The 23,640-nt window shown below is 41.4% G+C and overlaps 3 protein-coding genes across 4 annotated transcripts; 2 read left to right on the top strand and 1 right to left on the bottom strand.

Annotated features, from left to right (window-relative positions):
• The first annotated feature begins 6,926 nt into the window (after window positions 1–6,926).
• LOC112181889 (probable L-gulonolactone oxidase 6) lies at window positions 6,927–9,938 on the top strand. Its single transcript, XM_024320292.2, has 4 exons — window positions 6,927–7,630; window positions 8,210–8,465; window positions 8,857–8,958; window positions 9,126–9,938. The coding sequence occupies exons 1-4, from the start codon at window positions 6,959–6,961 to the stop codon at window positions 9,827–9,829; spliced, it is 1,734 nt and encodes a 577-aa protein (XP_024176060.1). The 5' UTR covers window positions 6,927–6,958; the 3' UTR covers window positions 9,830–9,938.
• A 7,348-nt stretch (window positions 9,939–17,286) lies between these two features.
• LOC112169547 (uncharacterized mitochondrial protein AtMg00810-like) lies at window positions 17,287–17,862 on the bottom strand. The gene has a single exon (XM_024306588.1). The coding sequence runs from the start codon at window positions 17,860–17,862 to the stop codon at window positions 17,287–17,289; it is 576 nt and encodes a 191-aa protein (XP_024162356.1).
• A 610-nt stretch (window positions 17,863–18,472) lies between these two features.
• Window positions 18,473–23,205, top strand: LOC112182132 (heterogeneous nuclear ribonucleoprotein Q). Of its 2 annotated transcripts, none has more exons than XM_024320574.2 (9): window positions 18,473–18,631; window positions 19,521–19,924; window positions 20,020–20,136; window positions 20,221–20,361; window positions 20,454–20,630; window positions 21,390–21,597; window positions 22,220–22,398; window positions 22,506–22,591; window positions 22,681–23,205. In XM_024320574.2, the coding sequence occupies exons 2-9, from the start codon at window positions 19,523–19,525 to the stop codon at window positions 22,814–22,816; spliced, it is 1,446 nt and encodes a 481-aa protein (XP_024176342.1). In that variant the 5' UTR covers window positions 18,473–18,631; window positions 19,521–19,522; the 3' UTR covers window positions 22,817–23,205. The 2 variants fall into 2 exon arrangements, with proteins under 2 accessions (XP_024176342.1, XP_040367331.1); XM_040511397.1 differs by having other exon boundaries at window positions 18,498–18,631; window positions 19,505–19,924.
• The last annotated feature ends 435 nt before the right edge of the window (window positions 23,206–23,640 follow it).

The following is a 23,640-nucleotide window of genomic DNA, read 5'->3' as shown; positions in this document are numbered from 1 at the left end:
AGGCGAATCGTTCTGGGTTGGTTTCACCGGAAGAGGTCGCCGGAGCTGCGAGTTCCGACCGGGTCGGAATGCCGGGTTTGGGTCGGGTCAGTCGAAGAATTTCGACTCTGAGGGCGCGGACGAGAGAGAAGAGAGAGAGGAAAATTATTTCCGGAAACGGAAATGAGGAAATGAATATATTTTTTTCTGATTTTTCCTATAAATACCAAAATGGAAACTTCTTTCCATAGTCATAACTTCCTCATACGAACTCCGATTTCCGCGTTCCACATATCCACGAACTCGTATCGACGCGCTCTACAACTTTCGTGAAGGAAGTTTTTAGAGAATCTCAACGTATCAAAAGTCAACCTTGAAACCCCCCTAATTCCACACTTTACGAATAAAAATTCGTCCAAAACACTTCCGCTCCGTCCACGAGCCACGAAAACGTCCGATACCCACAATTTAAATTCCGGAAAATCCTCGGAAAGTAAATACGAATTTCTGGGGCATCACATTCTACCCCCCTTAAAGAAATTTCGTCCCGAAATTTAAACGTACCACTCCCACAGTACGTATAAATCATCCCCACATCCAATTCTCATTCCTCAACAACCTGTTCTCACCTCGCTGTACAATATCCTAGCTCAATAATGGATACAGGTACCCTACCTAATATCACAACACTAGGAATCTTTACCACACCGCTCGGTGGCAACCCAATCATTTCATGGATCTCATCCTCGTACACTATCCAACAAAGACTCTGTGACTGCAGCACTACACACAGATCACACAAGAGTCCAGAATCCTGTTATCACAACAGTATCTGCATCATATCATCAATAATGCAAACCTTGCATTACAAGAATTGAAAATGAAACCTTCATTTCAACTCACCTCGAACCTATGCATCACAACTTAATAAGTGTCTACCCAACCTGGGAACACAAAATCAAGCTAAGGTCTGGCCCCACCTGACCCGCACACACATCATCACCTGTCATTGTAATTACAATCAAAGTGGTATAGACCTTCTACTACCACAACAATGAAGGATGCATCACATCACATGCCACACTCAAAAGTCTAGCTATAGACAACAGACAAAACTCAACACAACACAACACATGGAAAGAAGTACACAACTATCACACATTATTCTAGCACACAAGCAGAATTAGATAAGGTACTTTCTTATCCGCACACACATCAGCTTGAGGAAACCATGCAACCATGATTCCATCTAGCACTCCATAACCTTTCCATCTAAAGGAAAACATAAATCACCGCTGTGACAATGTTCTATTTGCTAACTTAACCATCAAGAAGCAAATCAAGTCTCATCTAGACAATAAAGGAAGAATACTCTCGGAATTCTCCTATAATTACATACTTATGAGTCTCCAGCAACCTCGACCGTTACTCCCATAAACTATCCTGGCAGACAGACAAGAACTCTGACTGACATCGTAACCATTCGTCCGGCCAAGGACGTGATTACCTATTTCCTGCCTTGATCACCGTCTGCGATCAGTCACCGTCTATGACTCAATATATCACCATCTGTGATCAGTCACCATCTGTGATTCAATATATCACCATCTGTGATCAGTCACCTTCTGTGACTCAATATATATCACCATCTGTGATCAGTCACCTTCTGTGACTCAATATATATCACCATCTGTGATCAGTCACCATCTGTGACTCAATATATATCACCATCTGTGATCAGTCACCATCTGTGACTCAATATCGATCACCATCTGTGATCAGTCACCATCTGTGACTCAATATCGATCACCATCTGTGATCAGTCACCGTCTGTGACTCAATATCGATCACCATCTGTGATCAGTCACCATCTGTGACTCAATATATCACCATCTGTGATCAGTCACCGTCTGTGACTCAATATCGATCACCATCTGTGATCAGTCACCATCTGTGACTCAATATATCACCATCTGTGATCAGTCACCATCTGTGATTCAATATCGATCACCATCTGTGATCAGTCACCATCTGTGACTCAATATCGATCACCATCTGTGATCAGTCACCATCTGTGACTCAATATCGATCACCATCTGTGATCAGTCACCGTCTGTGACTCAATATCGATCACCATCTGTGATCAGTCACCATCTGTGACTCAATATATCACCATCTGTGATCAGTCACCATCTGTGACTCAATATCGATCACCATCTGTGATCAGTCACCATCTGTGACTCAATATCGATCACCATCTGTGATCAGTCACCATCTGTGACTCAATATATCACCATCTGTGATCAGTCACCTCAACCTAGACACGATATACACATAGCTCACACCTACGGCCATCAATTCCATAATCTTCCATATCGTGCCTACATAAGTCAACTGGTGACTACAGCCTCATGTTTAGATTCTCAACTAGCGTTCCATTACACAAATTAAGCCAACAATCAATCAAATCAAGAAGAAAACAAGGCGATCACAATTTAAAACAAGCAAAACAATTCATAGTAACCCCTGCATATAATTTAGTTCAGGAGGTCACATTAAGTCAAACAACATGACTACAACAATCTAATAACTAAGCTCGCACGAAAGGATACAGTTTTCCCCGAAAACAATCCTTATCACCCCACCAGAGTTCAATCCAGAGGTTCCCATTCCTCCAATGACTGCAACTCAAAGAACCAACACCTAGGTTCACAACTTCACTAACAGAGCAAACCAATGCTCTGACGATTCTACATTCTAACCCACAACCAACACTCCTACATACCCAATGATTATATCAATACTGAAGAGCATCAGATGGGGATCCGCTGCAGACGGGCCATCACTCGGATAGTACTGATTATCACCAAATATGTACCTTACGCTCTGATACCAAACTGTCACGCCCCTGATTTTATACACAATAAATCGATATATAACCCCATAATTATATATGCGTGAAATGTTCAGCCATCAATACAAAATACTTAGAAACTTATTCCCTTTTAATGCAAGTACATATTGATGCCCTGAACCCACAAATTCTATATTGACTCGCCCCATAGAGTCACACAACACATGAGTTTACGAATTAAATTGTCAACAACAAAATAAAACGTAAATGCTCCTCAGAGTAACTATACAACGGAAGTCCTTATCAACGGTAAAGTCACAAAGATGGCTTCCTACCGTAAAGCTGCAAAGCGCCACCTCAGCTTCAGCCACGATTTCTCTGACCTGCAGGATTAACCCCTACACCATTCCATTGAATAGTGCACCGGGTTTCCACACAACAAAACCCGGTAAGCTTATGAAGCTCGTATGAGTAACTCAAAACCAATTACACGAATTTACGGGATAAAAGCCCGCACAACTCATGTCAACACGAGGAAAACCTTTCGACTCGAGGATAAGGAAAACATACCATGCTTCCCAAAACAATACTCTTCCCCAAAAAGGAAAACACAGAAGCCACACCGTGACAAAATCATATAAATCGTTAACATCACAATTCAAATCTGATTAATTGATCCAACCTGGATAAAACACACACGCACATCAATCATACCTATCGTTAACCTAACAAATAGCATATGATTCTTAGTCCAACCTGGACAAAATACATACCCAGGAGTCATAAGTAACCTACTTAGATCCATGAGGTACCATGGCAGACATACTAGCGCTCTAGCTTATCGTAACCACTCGCCCGGCTAACTGCGTGATTCCTTATTTCTTACCTTGGTCATTATCAGCGACCTGTCACCATCTGTGACATATGATCTTCAGACCCCATCCAATCTCGAAATCAACCATTGGTCACCATCTGCGACCTATCACCATCTGTGACATATGATCTTCAGACCCCATCTGGTCTCAGATCAACCATTAGTCACCATCTGTGACATATATAATATAATTCACAAGTCCTCCCAGGACAATTAAAAGAAAGAATCCCCGAAACTCTCTTTTAAAGAAACACGTACTCATGAGCATCAGATAGCTCCCCACTAACCCCATGATGTACCAACAACAAATCAGTCCAACCTAGACACACAACACATCAACACAGATTCACCACGAAGCCACTAATACATGAATACGTATGTATATATATATGTACACACATAGTCATTCACTCAGAAATGCAACCAATACATGAATACATATGTATATATATATACCCCATAATATATATATGTACACACATACTCATTCACTCAGAAATGCAACCAATACATGAATACATATGTATATATATATACCCCATAATATATATATGTACACACATACTCATTCACTCAGAAATACAACCATACATCTATGGTAACTAGACTCATAACACAGATAAATCATTGGTTACCATCTGCAACCTATCACCGTCTGTGACTCTTGGTTTTCATACCCCGTCTGGTCTTAGAACCAACAGTTGGTCACCATCTGCGACCCATGCTTTTCAAACCCCATCTGGTCTCAAGTCAACGTTAAGTAAGTCACATCTGACCTAAAAGCGTTACGACCATCTAGTTCCGGCTTTCCCCATCCCTGCTCACCATCTGTGACCCTTGGTACAAAGACCAATACATTTAAAATGAGTCACGCTTGACTCCAAAATGTAACATCAACTCAATGCTTTTCAAACAATAGAAAACATCTTTTCCACAATATTGTTTCTATGAAAAGTCCAATTCAACAATAATATGAACCCATCATGCATATTATTCATCACACATCATCCACAAGAATATATATATATTTCACGTAAATATATATATACGTAGTCATTCGCTCAGGAATGCCTACTAATACCAACTATAGTTTGCAGTTAAATAATTAACGCCAAAACAATAATGGTAATTCCGTTCATAATGAACCTTGTGAGATTACTCACCTCGAAACTCCCGCTGCGTCTTCAATACAGAACAAGACAGCCAATCCACAAAATAGCCGTCCGAGGAGTACTACGTCACGTACCTAAGGAATTACAGCTCTCATTCAGTCAACGAATCACAAGGGATAACGTTCGAAACCCTAAATCGAACCAAAATTCCCAAGGTGACGCCAAATGAGGCGAAACCACATCCGAGACCTCCCAAAGTCCTCGGAATACGTCCACGATCGATGTGACCAAACCACAAGTCGATCGGACGCTCAAATCCTCAAGGATCGAATAAATCGATCGGTATGAAACTGCAAAAATCATAACAATTCCATACGAACTCCAAAATTTGCATATTATATATCGAAACGCTCGTATCAACGAGTAGAACATATATAATACCAAAACCAATTCCTTAAGTGGCCGGAACACCCCCGGAACGCCACCACAGACGGTGGTGCACCGCCGCCGGCCAAAAACACATTATTTCACAAAACTCCCAACATCAAAAAGCTTCATCTAAGCATGCTTGTGAATTCTCATAACTGGATCGAAGTCAGAAAACAAGCCTAAGGGATCGAAAACTACCTCACAAGCCGTGAACAGTGATCCAATCCGAGTTGATCGAAGTTTCACGTGAATCGATCCAAACAACCACCAAGGATCGATCGGCGATGCAGTTCTGAGCTCAACCAAGAAAACTGGAAGCCTTGCCGACGTCGGAATAAGGATCGCCGGCCGGGTCCGATTTCTTCAATCTGGGTCGACTTGCAGCGCCGCCGTGGATGAGAATCGTCGATAGAGACCACCACAGAGACGACCGGAGCAAGGAGGCGAATCGTTCTGGGTTGGTTTCACCGGAAGAGGTCGCCGGAGCTGCGAGTTCCGACCGGGTCGGAATGCCGGGTTTGGGTCGGGTCAGTCGAAGAATTTCGACTCTGAGGGCGCGGACGAGAGAGAAGAGAGAGAGGAAAATTATTTCCGGAAACGGAAATGAGGAAATGAATATATTTTTTTCTGATTTTTCCTATAAATACCAAAATGGAAACTTCTTTCCATAGTCATAACTTCCTCATACGAACTCCGATTTCCGCGTTCCACATATCCACGAACTCGTATCGACGCGCTCTACAACTTTCGTGAAGGAAGTTTTTAGAGAATCTCAACGTATCAAAAGTCAACCTTGAAACCCCCCTAATTCCACACTTTACGAATAAAAATTCGTCCAAAACACTTCCGCTCCGTCCACGAGCCACGAAAACGTCCGATACCCACAATTTAAATTCCGGAAAATCCTCGGAAAGTAAATACGAATTTCTGGGGCATCACATTACTTGTGAACATTGGCATTTTTTGCTTTTTTGCCTAAACATCAGGGAGAAGCGGTTTGAATAACTCTGGCAACATAATCTTGAGCTTTTGGGGAGATTTAGCAGGAGAGGGGGGTAGCTAACGCTTGTCACCCCTATGCTCTTTGTTTCCTTCTTCAATCGGTGCAGATGTACCTGTGTCTTTAGAAGCTTTCGGGCTTTTAGACTTACTAGCCGCTTCAGATAGCTCGTTCTCAAGCTCCATGCAATCACTTGGGGCATGAGACATAGGTTCTGGTATCCCCGTGTCCGGAGCTGCAATCACTTGTGAGCATTTATTAGAAGGAGACATGGAAAAAATAGATTTAGTTATTCAATGTAATAAATATCAAGTTTAAAGTGGTAGTAGAATCCACATGTCATTTATTGAGCGAGGAAGGTTGAAAGGAAACGATAGAAGGAGAACATAGCTAGCATTCCTCTAACATTATTATTCTCAAAATTAATGTTTTACATCTCCACCCCCTTAAGTTTCAAATCATGGTTCTGCTCCTGTTTCTCTATGTTTTTTTGTTGTTGAAAGTGTTATTTTGCAGGACAAAAAGATCGTTTGCTTAAACATAAAGCAAATGTTCTATATTTGATAATTTCCCTATATATAGCTTGTCTAGCTTTATGCACATTTCTCGATCATTATATAACACAAGTTTTACAAGCCGAACAACTACATTTATATCCAAACTTACGCACCAAGAAAAAGCACTAGTCTCTCTCTCTCTCTCTCTCTAAAATGGGGATGTTGGGTTTTTATCTTCGACTTGATTGTCTCTTCGTGTTATCATTCTTGGTGTGTTCTACTCCTCGAGAGGACCATATCAGGTGTTCATCATCAAACAACACAAACTGCACCATCGAAAACGCCTACGGCATTTTCCCCGATCGAACAGCCTGCAAAGCCAGAGGTGTAGCCTACCCTACTACAGAGGAAGAGCTCGTTTCAACAGTGGCCTATGGAACCAAGTACAAAATCCCAATGAAGGCGGCAACTCGTTACGCCCACAGCATTCCCAAGCTGGCCTGTCCGCGCGGCGAAGAAGGATTGATCATCAGCACCAAGAACCTCAACCGCGTGGTGCAGATCAACGTCGAAGAGCTGACGATGACGGTGGAGAGTGGCGCGACGCTTCGGCAGGTGATCAGTGAGGCGGCCAAGGTTGGCTTGGCCTTGCCGTACGCACCGTACTGGTGGGGGCTAACTATTGGTGGGTTGGTAGGAACTGGTGCGCATGGAAGCACATTATGGGGTAAGGGAAGCTCGGTTCATGATTATGTGGTGGGACTTAGGCTTGTGAGTCCAGGAGGGCCTGAAGATGGTCATGTCAAGGTGAGAAGTTTCGGTGAAGGTGATAAAGATATTAATGCAGCTAAGGTTTCACTTGGAGTCTTGGGAGTAATATCACAGGTAATCGAGTACTTATTCTTTTTCATTTGTTTTGCTGTTTGGGCACTAATGCATAATTAGAAAGAATTGTTTGTATATATGTGCTCAAGGTACCCAATATATTGGCACACTTCACCATAAGAAAATAATGTACGTATGAGAGCGATGCATTTTCATTGCTACATGTTTTTTAAATTTTAAAATAAAAATTAGGCGATATTAGTACCTTAATAGCAGTCTTCGCACGAGGCGATTACTCTCTCTGTAAAGGAGAAGGGACCACTACACCCATAATGCCTTTCCATTGCTACATTTTACGTGTGGTAGCATTCTATAACTTTATATATATATATAACAGAGGATTAGGCGATATCAACTTCTCGTTAATTTTTTTTCTTCTATAACTTAAAAGTTTATCTATAGAAAATTACAACTAAAAATCTCATATTTTACCCATATGAATAATGAAAAGAAAATATTGTACCTGTATGACTAGGCCGGGCATTGATTTCTAAGGTGAAATGCAGAAGTTTATCTTCTTCTTTATTTATTTATTTATTTATTTTTTCGACTGATTAACGCTGACAAACACTTTGGCAGGTTACTCTAAACCTACAACCCATGTTCAAGAGGTCCATCACGTATTTGAGCAAGAACGATTCTGACTTGGGAGATCAAGTGCTTAAGTTTGGCAAACAGCATGAGTTTGCGGACATACTATGGTATCCTAGCCAGCACAAGGCAGTTTATCGAGTAGATGATCGTGTCTCCTCAAACACATCCGGAAATGGTTTATACGATTTCCTTCCTTTTCGAGCAACAACTTCACTTGCACTGGAACTTATAAGAACGGCAGGTAGTTTTTTAAGTACAGTGATCAGTTGAAGCTAAAGCAACAACAATTAAGTTCAAATTTTAGGCTGGTGAAGATGTTCGTGTCGTGTTGTCAAATAATCTATTGAGAAATGATCTCTTGGCAAATATAATTCAGTTCATACGTTGTGTGACTTGTGTCATCCGACAGTTTATGTTGCTAAAACTGTGATGATGGTTTCACGTATTAGTTAGTGGTTTTAATTTTTAAATCATAATATAACAAGGTAACATATTAGACTAGTCGATCTCATGGATAGAAAATATTTGCCAATGATGCTGATATCTGCATCATGCCATCATGACAAGTAACATTTTTCATAATCCCATGCCATCTTCTTTCTCTTTCAAATTCTGTTCTTATATTGTAACAGAGGAGAACCAAGAATCCAAAAGTGATGCTGATGGGAAATGCTCTGGTGCAAAGTTGGTCACATCTGGGCTCCTATCCAGTGCTTATGGTTTGACAAACAATGGTATGCGCATGCACATTTGATCTTCTTTCTTGTATAGCTATTTAAAGTGCTTTTCTTTCATGTTCTTGCCTAATCATTTTGAACTTCAGTTCTATTTTTTTTTTCTTTTTTTTTTTCCACCATATAATATATTACTGATTTTTGGGATCATTCAATTCGATTAACAGGTATGATCTTTACTGGATATCCTGTGATTGGATATCAGAACCGGCTTCAAGCATCTGGAACTTGCCTTGATAATCTTCAAGATTCAAGAATCACGGCATGCGCATGGGACTCAAGGATCAAGGGAGAGTTTTTTCATCAAACAACCTTCAGCATCAGCTTGTCCGTGGCCAAAAGCTTCATTCAAGACGTGCAGAAGCTAGTTGAGATTGAACCCAAATCCCTCTGTGGAGTAGAAATCTACAATGGAATCCTAATGCGCTATGTCACCGCATCAACTGCTTACCTTGGCAAACAAGAAGATGCAATTGACTTCGACATCACTTATTACCGGAGCAAGGACCCCATGACGCCTAGGCTCCATGAAGGCATACTTGAAGAAATAGAGCAATTGGCACTGTTTAAGTACCGGGCACTGCCGCATTGGGGAAAGAATAGGAACATAGCCTTTGCTGGAGTGATGAAGAAGTACAAAAATGGTAAGGAATTCTTGAGGGTTAAGGAAGTATATGACCCAATGGGGCTATTCTCTAGTGAATGGAGTGACCAGGTCCTTGGAATTAAGGGTGAGGTGAACTTAGTCATGGAGGGCTGTGCGCTAGAAGGGCTGTGCATTTGCTCAGAGGACATTCATTGTGCCCCAAGCAAGGGCTATTTCTGTAGACCTGGCAAAGTGTTTAGGGATGCAAGGGTTTGCACACCTTGATTAATTTGACTGATTATGTACCATGTACAAGTACTGGTTTAGTGATACCAGTACTCAAATTTTACTCAAATTCCCTGTGTTAAGAGTTTTTCACTGATTTGTTTGGACTATTGAGCCTGGGCTTTCTCTTGAATTTTTCATCTCTCTAGTGTGGACAGCTTGGTTAGTGTGGTGGTTAGATCGTTTTGGTCTTTCATGGTTTTGGTCTATTATGTTTATCCACTTAGTTAAATACTATTTTAAAAAAATATATATATAGTTATTTTATTGTATATAATGATTTTTAACTCGTTTTTTACTATTCAATTCAAATCTACGGACAATTAAGCACAATTAAATAAGTAATTAATTTCATAAGTGAACGAGACTGTTCCAGAAGTTATAGGTCTTAAATAAATCCCGTTTCTGTTATAAAGTAGAGAAAAGATGAAGAGAGAATAGTTTGGAGAGAAGTAGAAGTGTTATCATTCAGTCTCATTAGCCTCCTTTATATATGAAAGCTTCAAGATAAGCTTGAGAGAAAACCAGAGAAAAGAGAATAAATGGAAACTAGGCTTGTATATTATGAAGTAAGTAGTTACAGAGAGGTTAGGTTTTGTATTTATAGTAAGCTAGCTGACCAACTTAATTAGCACGCTAACTATGCTAATTGACAAATCTATCTAACTAATCCATGTAACCATCAGCTATATGGCATGTGTCAGAATAACACACGTGAGGGAAAATACACTTGAAGAGCATGAAGTAACAGAATTGATAAACCGGTATATATGTTAACACCCCTCCTCAGCTTGATGGGAGGGACCGAGCATCAAGCTGGAACACAGATAGTTGTGTTGTGGAGAGCAGAGGCCCTTGGTAAAGAGATCAGCAAGCTGGTCATGAGAGCAAACGAACCGAAGACGGATGGAGCCATCACGAACCTTGTCCCGTGTAAATGGACGTCAACTTCAATATGTTTGAGCTTGGAATTATGGACAGGGTTTGTGGCAAGCGCCAAAGCGGAGATGTTGTCACAATGAAGCGTTGGAGGAGAGGCACAAGAGAGATGCAAGTCAGCAAGTAGAAGTTTGAGCCACTGCAACTCAGATGTGGTGTCCGCCATGCTACGATACTCGGCCTCAGTGGAAGACCGGGAAACAGCGGTTTGCTTCTTGCTGCACTATGAAACTGGAGAACCATTTAGTAAGATAACAAAGCCAGTGGTGGATTTGCGATCGTTAGGATCCCCAGCCCAATCCGCATCACTATAGGCTTGGAGGGAGAAATTGTGATCAGAAAAGACATGAAGGGAGAGATTGGTAAGAGAGGAACCCCTCCAGAAGGTGATGCCATAATCGGAGGTGCCTTTGACATATTTGAGGATACGTAGAGCAGCCTGAAAATGATGATCAGTTGGGCAATGCAGAAATTGGCACACAGAGTTCACACTATAGGCAATGTCTGGCCTGGTGAAGGTAAGATACTGCAAACATCCGACAAGACTCCGGAATTGAGCTGCGTCACTGGGAGAGAGAGACGTGCCACTATCCCTTAGAAGTTTGAGACCAGATTGGCATGGAGTGATGTGGGAATGACAAGTATCCAAACCGGCTTTGTGAATAAGATCTGTCGCATACTTGTGTTGGGATACAAAAAGACCATGGGATAGATATTTGATTTCCAATCCCAGAAAATAATGAAGTGGACCTAAGTCCTTCATGTCGAACTCATGCTGTAACGACGTTTTAATGGCCATGGCTCTTGATACCATGAAAGCTTCAAGATAAGCTTGAGAGAAAACCAGAGAAAAGAGAATAAATGGAAACTAGGCTTGTATATTATGAAGTAAGTAGTTACAGAGAGGTTAGGTTTTGTATTTATAGTAAGCTAGCTGACCAACTTAATTAGCACGCTAACTATGCTAATTGACAAATCTATCTAACTAATCCATGTAACCATCAGCTATATGGCATGTGTCAGAATAACACACGTGAGGGAAAATACACTTGAAGAGCATGAAGTAACAGAATTGATAAACCGGTATATATGTTAACACCCCTCCTCAGCTTGATGGGAGGGACCGAGCATCAAGCTGGAACACAGATAGTTGTGTTGTGGAGAGCAGAGGCCCTTGGTAAAGAGATCAGCAAGCTGGTCATGAGAGCAAACGAACCGAAGACGGATGGAGCCATCACGAACCTTGTCCCGTGTAAAATGGACGTCAACTTCAATATGTTTGAGCTTGGAATTATGGACAGGGTTTGTGGCAAGCGCCAAAGCGGAGATGTTGTCACAATGAAGCGTTGGAGGAGAGGCACAAGAGAGATGCAAGTCAGCAAGTAGAAGTTTGAGCCACTGCAACTCAGATGTGGTGTCCGCCATGCTACGATACTCGGCCTCAGTGGAAGACCGGGAAACAGCGGTTTGCTTCTTGCTGCACTATGAAACTGGAGAACCATTTAGTAAGATAACAAAGCCAGTGGTGGATTTGCGATCGTTAGGATCCCCAGCCCAATCCGCATCACTATAGGCTTGGAGGGAGAAATTGTGATCAGAAAAGACATGAAGGGAGAGATTGGTAAGAGAGGAACCCCTCCAGAAGGTGATGCCATAATCGGAGGTGCCTTTGACATATTTGAGGATACGTAGAGCAGCCTGAAAATGATGATCAGTTGGGCAATGCAGAAATTGGCACACAGAGTTCACACTATAGGCAATGTCTGGCCTGGTGAAGGTAAGATACTGCAAACATCCGACAAGACTCCGGAATTGAGCTGCGTCACTGGGAGAGAGAGACGTGCCACTATCCCTTAGAAGTTTGAGACCAGATTGGCATGGAGTGATGTGGGAATGACAAGTATCCAAACCGGCTTTGTGAATAAGATCTGTCGCATACTTGTGTTGGGATACAAAAAGACCATGGGATAGATATTTGATTTCCAATCCCAGAAAATAATGAAGTGGACCTAAGTCCTTCATGTCGAACTCATGCTGTAACGACGTTTTAATGGCCATGGCTCTTGATACCATGAAAGCTTCAAGATAAGCTTGAGAGAAAACCAGAGAAAAGAGAATAAATGGAAACTAGGCTTGTATATTATGAAGTAAGTAGTTACAGAGAGGTTAGGTTTTGTATTTATAGTAAGCTAGCTGACCAACTTAATTAGCACGCTAACTATGCTAATTGACAAATCTATCTAACTAATCCATGTAACCATCAGCTATATGGCATGTGTCAGAATAACACACGTGAGGGAAAATACACTTGAAGAGCATGAAGTAACAGAATTGATAAACCGGTATATATGTTAACACCCCTCCTCAGCTTGATGGGAGGGACCGAGCATCAAGCTGGAACACAGATAGTTGTGTTGTGGAGAGCAGAGGCCCTTGGTAAAGAGATCAGCAAGCTGGTCATGAGAGCAAACGAACCGAAGACGGATGGAGCCATCACGAACCTTGTCCCGTGTAAAATGGACGTCAACTTCAATATGTTTGAGCTTGGAATTATGGACAGGGTTTGTGGCAAGCGCCAAAGCGGAGATGTTGTCACAATGAAGCGTTGGAGGAGAGGCACAAGAGAGATGCAAGTCAGCAAGTAGAAGTTTGAGCCACTGCAACTCAGATGTGGTGTCCGCCATGCTACGATACTCGGCCTCAGTGGAAGACCGGGAAACAGCGGTTTGCTTCTTGCTGCACTATGAAACTGGAGAACCATTTAGTAAGATAACAAAGCCAGTGGTGGATTTGCGATCGTTAGGATCCCCAGCCCAATCCGCATCACTATAGGCTTGGAGGGAGAAATTGTGATCAGAAAAGACATGAAGGGAGAGATTGGTAAGAGAGGAACCCCTCCAGAAGGTGATGCCATAATCGGAGGTGCCTTTGACATATTTGAGGATACGTAGAGCAGCCTGAAAATGATGATCAGTTGGGCAATGCAGAAATTGGCACACAGAGTTCACACTATAGGCAATGTCTGGCCTGGTGAAGGTAAGATACTGCAAACATCCGACAAGACTCCGGAATTGAGCTGCGTCACTGGGAGAGAGAGACGTGCCACTATCCCTTAGAAGTTTGAGACCAGATTGGCATGGAGTGATGTGGGAATGACAAGTATCCAAACCGGCTTTGTGAATAAGATCTGTCGCATACTTGTGTTGGGATACAAAAAGACCATGGGATAGATATTTGATTTCCAATCCCAGAAAATAATGAAGTGGACCTAAGTCCTTCATGTCGAACTCATGCTGTAACGACGTTTTAATGGCCATGGCTCTTGATACCATGAAAGCTTCAAGATAAGCTTGAGAGAAAACCAGAGAAAAGAGAATAAATGGAAACTAGGCTTGTATATTATGAAGTAAGTAGTTACAGAGAGGTTAGGTTTTGTATTTATAGTAAGCTAGCTGACCAACTTAATTAGCACGCTAACTATGCTAATTGACAAATCTATCTAACTAATCCATGTAACCATCAGCTATATGGCATGTGTCAGAATAACACACGTGAGGGAAAATACACTTGAAGAGCATGAAGTAACAGAATTGATAAACCGGTATATATGTTAACACCCCTCCTCAGCTTGATGGGAGGGACCGAGCATCAAGCTGGAACACAGATAGTTGTGTTGTGGAGAGCAGAGGCCCTTGGTAAAGAGATCAGCAAGCTGGTCATGAGAGCAAACGAACCGAAGACGGATGGAGCCATCACGAACCTTGTCCCGTGTAAAATGGACGTCAACTTCAATATGTTTGAGCTTGGAATTATGGACAGGGTTTGTGGCAAGCGCCAAAGCGGAGATGTTGTCACAATGAAGCGTTGGAGGAGAGGCACAAGAGAGATGCAAGTCAGCAAGTAGAAGTTTGAGCCACTGCAACTCAGATGTGGTGTCCGCCATGCTACGATACTCGGCCTCAGTGGAAGACCGGGAAACAGCGGTTTGCTTCTTGCTGCACTATGAAACTGGAGAACCATTTAGTAAGATAACAAAGCCAGTGGTGGATTTGCGATCGTTAGGATCCCCAGCCCAATCCGCATCACTATAGGCTTGGAGGGAGAAATTGTGATCAGAAAAGACATGAAGGGAGAGATTGGTAAGAGAGGAACCCCTCCAGAAGGTGATGCCATAATCGGAGGTGCCTTTGACATATTTGAGGATACGTAGAGCAGCCTGAAAATGATGATCAGTTGGGCAATGCAGAAATTGGCACACAGAGTTCACACTATAGGCAATGTCTGGCCTGGTGAAGGTAAGATACTGCAAACATCCGACAAGACTCCGGAATTGAGCTGCGTCACTGGGAGAGAGAGACGTGCCACTATCCCTTAGAAGTTTGAGACCAGATTGGCATGGAGTGATGTGGGAATGACAAGTATCCAAACCGGCTTTGTGAATAAGATCTGTCGCATACTTGTGTTGGGATACAAAAAGACCATGGGATAGATATTTGATTTCCAATCCCAGAAAATAATGAAGTGGACCTAAGTCCTTCATGTCGAACTCATGCTGTAACGACGTTTTAATGGCCATGGCTCTTGATACCATGAAAGCTTCAAGATAAGCTTGAGAGAAAACCAGAGAAAAGAGAATAAATGGAAACTAGGCTTGTATATTATGAAGTAAGTAGTTACAGAGAGGTTAGGTTTTGTATTTATAGTAAGCTAGCTGACCAACTTAATTAGCACGCTAACTATGCTAATTGACAAATCTATCTAACTAATCCATGTAACCATCAGCTATATGGCATGTGTCAGAATAACACACGTGAGGGAAAATACACTTGAAGAGCATGAAGTAACAGAATTGATAAACCGGTATATATGTTAACACCCCTCCTCAGCTTGATGGGAGGGACCGAGCATCAAGCTGGAACACAGATAGTTGTGTTGTGGAGAGCAGAGGCCCTTGGTAAAGAGATCAGCAAGCTGGTCATGAGAGCAAACGAACCGAAGACGGATGGAGCCATCACGAACCTTGTCCCGTGTAAAATGGACGTCAACTTCAATATGTTTGAGCTTGGAATTATGGACAGGGTTTGTGGCAAGCGCCAAAGCGGAGATGTTGTCACAATGAAGCGTTGGAGGAGAGGCACAAGAGAGATGCAAGTCAGCAAGTAGAAGTTTGAGCCACTGCAACTCAGATGTGGTGTCCGCCATGCTACGATACTCGGCCTCAGTGGAAGACCGGGAAACAGCGGTTTGCTTCTTGCTGCACTATGAAACTGGAGAACCATTTAGTAAGATAACAAAGCCAGTGGTGGATTTGCGATCGTTAGGATCCCCAGCCCAATCCGCATCACTATAGGCTTGGAGGGAGAAATTGTGATCAGAAAAGACATGAAGGGAGAGATTGGTAAGAGAGGAACCCCTCCTGAAGGTGATGCCATAATCGGAGGTGCCTTTGACATATTTGAGGATACGTAGAGCAGCCTGAAAATGATGATCAGTTGGGCAATGCAGAAATTGGCACACAGAGTTCACACTATAGGCAATGTCTGGCCTGGTGAAGGTAAGATACTGCAAACATCCGACAAGACTCCGGAATTGAGCTGCGTCACTGGGAGAGAGAGACGTGCCACTATCCCTTAGAAGTTTGAGACCAGATTGGCATGGAGTGATGTGGGAATGACAAGTATCCAAACCGGCTTTGTGAATAAGATCTGTCGCATACTTGTGTTGGGATACAAAAAGACCATGGGATAGATATTTGATTTCCAATCCCAGAAAATAATGAAGTGGACCTAAGTCCTTCATGTCGAACTCATGCTGTAACGACGTTTTAATGGCCATGGCTCTTGATACCATGAAAGCTTCAAGATAAGCTTGAGAGAAAACCAGAGAAAAGAGAATAAATGGAAACTAGGCTTGTATATTATGAAGTAAGTAGTTACAGAGAGGTTAGGTTTTGTATTTATAGTAAGCTAGCTGACCAACTTAATTAGCACGCTAACTATGCTAATTGACAAATCTATCTAACTAATCCATGTAACCATCAGCTATATGGCATGTGTCAGAATAACACACGTGAGGGAAAATACACTTGAAGAGCATGAAGTAACAGAATTGATAAACCGGTATATATGTTAACACCCCTCCTCAGCTTGATGGGAGGGACCGAGCATCAAGCTGGAACACAGATAGTTGTGTTGTGGAGAGCAGAGGCCCTTGGTAAAGAGATCAGCAAGCTGGTCATGAGAGCAAACGAACCGAAGACGGATGGAGCCATCACGAACCTTGTCCCGTGTAAAATGGACGTCAACTTCAATATGTTTGAGCTTGGAATTATGGACAGGGTTTGTGGCAAGCGCCAAAGCGGAGATGTTGTCACAATGAAGCGTTGGAGGAGAGGCACAAGAGAGATGCAAGTCAGCAAGTAGAAGTTTGAGCCACTGCAACTCAGATGTGGTGTCCGCCATGCTACGATACTCGGCCTCAGTGGAAGACCGGGAAACAGCGGTTTGCTTCTTGCTGCACTATGAAACTGGAGAACCATTTAGTAAGATAACAAAGCCAGTGGTGGATTTGCGATCGTTAGGATCCCCAGCCCAATCCGCATCACTATAGGCTTGGAGGGAGAAATTGTGATCAGAAAAGACATGAAGGGAGAGATTGGTAAGAGAGGAACCCCTCCTGAAGGTGATGCCATAATCGGAGGTGCCTTTGACATATTTGAGGATACGTAGAGCAGCCTGAAAATGATGATCAGTTGGGCAATGCAGAAATTGGCACACAGAGTTCACACTATAGGCAATGTCTGGCCTGGTGAAGGTAAGATACTGCAAACATCCGACAAGACTCCGGAATTGAGCTGCGTCACTGGGAGAGAGAGACGTGCCACTATCCCTTAGAAGTTTGAGACCAGATTGGCATGGAGTGATGTGGGAATGACAAGTATCCAAACCGGCTTTGTGAATAAGATCTGTCGCATACTTGTGTTGGGATACAAAAAGACCATGGGATAGATATTTGATTTCCAATCCCAGAAAATAATGAAGTGGACCTAAGTCCTTCATGTCGAACTCATGCTGTAACGACGTTTTAATGGCCATGGCTCTTGATACCATGAAAGCTTCAAGATAAGCTTGAGAGAAAACCAGAGAAAAGAGAATAAATGGAAACTAGGCTTGTATATTATGAAGTAAGTAGTTACAGAGAGGTTAGGTTTTGTATTTATAGTAAGCTAGCTGACCAACTTAATTAGCACGCTAACTATGCTAATTGACAAATCTATCTAACTAATCCATGTAACCATCAGCTATATGGCACGTGTCAGAATAACACACGTGAGGGAAACTACACTTGAAGAGCATGAAGTAACAGAATTGATAAACCGGTATATATGTTAACAATATAGAGGTAGAGTTTTCATCAAAGTACATAACTAATAAGTATTTATATAGATATACACATAGATAATAATATTTACGACAGTTTCAACATTGATACTATTTGTTTCATGTTTTTATGACGCGACGATCGTCAAACTCGAAATGATTTCGAAAATCTGTTCGTTGTTTTCCATCGAAAGTTATTATATTGGCATGTGCGTTAATTCCAATTTAAGAATATGACGTGGCACATTTTTATTGGCCAGAAAGAATCAGGCTCACAAGATTCACATGTAAGGGCACACAGAGGAGAAATACACAGGTTTCTTTTCCCAATTAGGGGCATTCACGAAAAGTAAAACCCCCATTTGGGGTTCGCCGGATAACAGAAAAAAAAAGAACACAACCTTGAAGCCTCCTCCTCCTCCTGTTCCAGAGTACGCGAAAACAGAGACAACCCAAAAACCAAATCTCTCTGCTTCCATAACTGGTACGCAAAAGTCTCACTCTTTTCTTTGCTCTGTTTACGCCTTACTTGCCTATCCCCAATATGTTCCTGATTCGCTTCTGAGCATTTTCATGACCCCAAATTATCTCAAACTGGGTTTTGCTCTGAAGCCCTGTGCCAAATTGATTTGATTTCTCTCTTCTAATTGGTTCATGGGATTGATTGGTTTTTGGGTATTTTAGTCTGGAGGTTGAGGCAAGTGGTTGGTGGTAAACTGTGTTAGGTTTTTGTATCTGGGAGTGGTTAATTTATGGTGTTCTTCTTCTATTTCATTGGAGTGAAATTTGCTCAACCCTTTGAAGTTAAGTGGGTGGTCAGCCAGAGGAGGGTTGGCCGCCCTAATTACTATTATCTAATGAGGTCAAAAGAAAATATTGTGTTTCATTGGAATCTAATTAGGTTAGATTGTAGGGGAAGCTAATTTCGAAACAGAAAATCAGGCCCGACTTGGTTTTAAGTTACTGTGACACTCATGGGTTATGGTACACTGATTTTGGGTTTGAACCCAGTCTGGTAGCTGGAGCCAGGAGATTGATAAGGAATTTTGATGAATGGATTGATGTATGGTCGGTACTCGGGTTGGCGGTCCCTAATGTTGTTTTTCAGCAACCATGGGACATCAAGAAATGATTGAAGTCTCCTTTGGCATTGATTTGGTTCTTGCTTAGAATTATTCGGTGTTTTCACTCTTGAAGTTTTCTGAGTGCTGAGGTGCTGAATTTTATTTCTTTTAGTTTTTCGCTGCTGTATGTGTATGCTTGTTATGTTAACTGTCATGGAGTCGGTGCAATCCATAGTTGTCCGATCCTGCAGCTTATTCAGTTGACAATTCGGTTAGTTATTGGGTCATAAAAGTTGCTATGTGAACCAGACATGGCTGAAGGAGCGGAAGTTGATGAGCGGGTGGATCTAGATGAGGACAATTACATGGAAGAGATGGATGATGATGTAGAGGAACAAGCAGATGAAGATGGAGCTGGTGGAGGCAGTGATGAAAATGTGGAGGAACATGCTGAAGAAGCAGAGGAAGATCCTACAACCGGGGCTAGCGAGAAAGAGCATTCTCCAGAACCATATGGAAGCGAAAACGGTGGTGAGTTGGTGGAAGATGAAGAGAAACCTTCTGCTTCTCTCAGTCAGGAGGAGAAAGAGAAGCATGCTCAACTGCTTGCCCTTCCTCCTTATGGGTCTGAAGTTTTCATTGGTGGCCTTCCTAAAGATGCCTCAGAAGAAGAGTTGAGGGAGCTAGGCAGTGAAATAGGCGAAATTCTTGAGGTCAGAATTGTGACTTTTTGTATGCTTTAGCCTTCTTTTTGGATTGACCTGGGTGCTGCTTGGAATGAGAATTTGATTTTTCATTCATTTTGCAGATAAGATTAATGCAAGACAGGGAAACTGGTGAGAGCAAAGGTTATGCATTCATAGGATTCAAGTCTAAAGAGGTTGCACAAACGGCTATTGAAGAATTACATAATAAAGCATTTAAGGTAATGATAGTGCTTCATAATTTCACCTCCTCTTTAAGATAGGTCCAGCTTGGTTGCCATTTATAATGTGTTTCATCTCTGCAGGGTAAGACTTTAAGATGTTCACTTTCTGAAACAAAACATAGACTGTTCATTGGTAATGTTCCAAAAATCTGGACCGAGGATGAGTTTCGAAAAGTTATTGAAGAGGTTGGTCCTGGAGTTGAGCACATTGAGCTGATAAAGGTTAGATTTTGAGTCCATCTATTTTACTTTTAAGTGGGTTAATAGTGGCAAGATGTAATATATTTACTGAAATTTTCTTTTATTAATTGCAGGATCCTCAAAATCCAAGTAGAAATCGCGGTTTTGCTTTTGTTTTGTATTACAACAATGCCTGCGCTGATTATTCAAGACAAAAAATGTCAAATTCAAGTTTTAAGCTGGAGGGAAATACCCCAACTGTGACCTGGGCTGATCCAAAAAGTACATCTGATCATTCTGCTGCTGCTCAGGTATATTCAGCTGGAAATGATAGGTTATTCAGGCTTAATCAATTGCTTACGGATTCTTTTTTGTTTTTTTTAAGAAAAAGAAGGGAATAAAGAAAAGGTTTTAAGGAAGCTATGAGATTATGAGATAGCTTGTCTCAAACATTTAAGCTATTGGGAAGTTGCAAGGTGGCATTTAATATAGGAATCTTGTGCAACACATCCTTGCCTTCCGAATTTCTAAATCACTCATAGGATTCTCATTTAAGTTCAACACTTGGCTTTTATAGATCAATACCAGCACTCTTTCTCTATTAAACATGTGATAACTGTTGACTAAGTTTTGTTATATTGGTAACTAACAATGGGGACTTACTCTTTTTTGTGGGGAGAGTGGGGTGGACTGTAATAGTTTGTTCTTTTTTGTGAAATTTTTGTCTTCATGTAAATTATATTCACATTGTTTTTCACTGTGGTGTGGATTTTTTTTTTAGAAATTAAAGGATAGAATGTCAAAATGGGCTGTTTCCTGTTTGCTTTATATATTAATGAATCTATGTATATGTTCTACTTACATTTTGTAGTTGTTAAATTCATTTGAATCTTTGTTTATTTCAATTCTCTTCTAAAGTTTATTGGTGTATGTAGTGTAAGGCTTGGTATCAACTTTACTGTTGATGCTACATTTATTTATCTATTAAAACTTTCAGATCATGTTTTCATTACAGAGCCTGCTTTGCTACTCGTGATTTGCTTACTTATAAGCTCATATACTATTCTCAGGTGAAGGCTCTTTATGTGAAAAACATTCCTGAGAACACTAGCACTGAAACGCTGAAGGAAATATTCCAGCGCCATGGTGAAGTGATAAAAGTAGTTATGCCACCTGGCAAAGGTGGTCAAGGCAAACGGGATTTTGGATTTGTACACTATGCTGAAAGGTCAAGTGCTCTGAAGGCTGTTAAAGATAGTGAGAAATATGAAATTGATGGTATGTTTTACCCACCTCCACTTGGGCTTGTTGGGAATTTAAGATCAAGATACGCATCTTGTTTACATGTTATTTCTACTTGTTTATATTTTGTAGAAATGACATATGCATATGCACATGCATACATATATGTAGCTGATGCTAAGTTGAGCACATACAATTGCCGGTTAATTCACTGAGCCAATTTTGGAAACCCTCGATTATGACTTGAAATATGCCTCAAAGTCAAGTAGATAAAAAGACAATTTTTGTGAAGATTCTTCTCTTTTGGCAAAATATAGGGGTTGTAGCCTGTTTTCTGACAGCAATTTTGTCGTACAACTATTATATATCCAAATATAACCCAGAGCTATATGTTCTTTCATTATGTAGGATGTGGTGCTATACTAATTATGTATAGACATCAAATAAGGATCCATTCTACTGTATTCTTTTCATCATTGTGGTCTACAAATATCAAATTTTGTAAATAGTTAAGCGTGTTCTTACTATTGCATGTTTGTTTAGTTGATTTTTGTAGAAAATATGGGGAACTTGTTCAGTAGACACTGGTCTTGTGTTCTTTATTTCTTTGTTCAGTTCATAGCGTCTCCAATAACTATATCAAGGGATTTGTTTGCAGGCCATCCACTAGAGGTTGTTCTTGCGAAGCCTCAGACTGATAAAAAAGCCCCATCAGATTATCCCTACAATGCTGGGCCTCACACAAATCATGCTTCACACCCAGGGTATGGTGGGTTTGCTGGAAATCCATACGGCTCTGCAGGCGCTGGATTTGGTGTTGCCCCACCATTTCAGCAGGTAGATCACTGAAATTTATATTGGTTCTCCATCTCTTGGTTCTCTCGTCCTCTTGTCTCTATTGGTCCTCAGTTGAGTTTCTTCTAACGCATTCCATACATGAACAGCCAATGATATATGGTAGAGGGCCAATGCCATCAGGAATGCAGATGGTGCCAATGGTTCTACCAGATGGTCGAATAGGCTATGTTCTGTAAGTTGCCATTTTGTCCTCTAAAAGTAAATCTAAACAAAATGTAAAGATTTATTGAAAAATGTCTCATAGAAGTTAATATTTTGCAGTCAGCAGCCTGGGGTACAGATGCCACCTCCTCGGCCTCGAAGAGGGGATCGAAACAATGGTCCGAGTGGACAACCAGGGAGAGGAGGTGGTAGCAGCGATGAAGGCAATCGTGGCAGGAGATACCGGCCTTATTAGTTTCAACAGATGAGGCTCCTTTTCTGGGTTGGGTAAAAGTAAAACGAGGACCTGTTGTGATTGATTGGTATGACATGTTACTTCAAACAAAATAACAGAACCCCTCTCCCTTGTTGCTTTTTTTTTCTATGGTAAAGACGGGGCGAAAGAAAAAGGCGGCTAGGATTAGGAAAGATGAGTTATTCCTTCATGTTGGTGTCTCAAAGCTTTAGATGTTTGGCCAAAAGGAAAATGCTTGAGAAATTGAGATTCTAGGAATTGTCTCTTGTGCATTAACTTATCTATTTGTACTGCATTTTGTTTGGCATTTTAATGACACCTACAAGAAATGGAATTTGACCTGTTGCTAGTGCATTTCGTAGAACTAGCCGGGACTCCAGGTTTGAATATCATAGTCTCGACTTTTGAGCGACCTTTGAGGCTTTTTCGACTGTAAGAAAGAACCCGTGAAATGGTTTGCAAAATGATAGATTCTAGTTCTTTTCCTAAAACTCTTTTTCATTTGGATTTGTAATCTTGTCGCTATAGAACCCTTTTTAATGATTGTCCAAGGGAGATTCTAATCTCCCTTCCCCAATTGAGTGACATTCTTAGCCAATTCCCCAACCTAAACCCTCACCAAGTAAACTACAATGTCCGTTTCATATCGTAATCATCATAAAACATAACTCGAGGAATGGGCCATCCATGTGTGCAATTTGGTTGGGGAGATAGATTCTTTATCATAAGAAACCAATGACAACAGTCTCGTAGTATCCATTTCATGTAGTGTCAACTATACTACTTACAGTTCACAATTCAAACCCTGCCCTTCACTTCACTAG

The sequence above is a fragment of the Rosa chinensis genome, chromosome 1 (assembly GCF_002994745.2).
Source record: "Rosa chinensis cultivar Old Blush chromosome 1, RchiOBHm-V2, whole genome shotgun sequence".
NCBI classification, from domain to species: Eukaryota; Viridiplantae; Streptophyta; class Magnoliopsida; order Rosales; family Rosaceae; genus Rosa; species Rosa chinensis.
The sequence above is the reverse complement of the archived record's forward strand: the minus strand, read 5'-3'. Positions and strand labels throughout refer to the sequence as shown.

Excerpts from the sequence above, each read along its gene's own strand:
- LOC112182132 (XM_024320574.2), top strand. The coding sequence starts at position 19,523 with ATGGCTGAAGGAGCGGAAGTTGATGAGCGGGTGGATCTAGATGAGGAC. Across the intron at positions 20,137-20,220 it reads TACATAATAAAGCATTTAAG|GGTAAGACTTTAAGATGTTC; the intron begins GTAATGATAGTG and ends TCATCTCTGCAG. Across the intron at positions 20,362-20,453 it reads AGCACATTGAGCTGATAAAG|GATCCTCAAAATCCAAGTAG; the intron begins GTTAGATTTTGA and ends TATTAATTGCAG.
- LOC112181889 (XM_024320292.2), top strand. The coding sequence starts at position 6,959 with ATGGGGATGTTGGGTTTTTATCTTCGACTTGATTGTCTCTTCGTGTTA. Across the intron at positions 7,631-8,209 it reads TCTTGGGAGTAATATCACAG|GTTACTCTAAACCTACAACC; the intron begins GTAATCGAGTAC and ends ACACTTTGGCAG. Across the intron at positions 8,959-9,125 it reads TTATGGTTTGACAAACAATG|GTATGATCTTTACTGGATAT; the intron begins GTATGCGCATGC and ends TTCGATTAACAG.
- LOC112169547 (XM_024306588.1), bottom strand. The coding sequence starts at position 17,862 with ATGGCCATTAAAACGTCGTTACAGCATGAGTTCGACATGAAGGACTTA.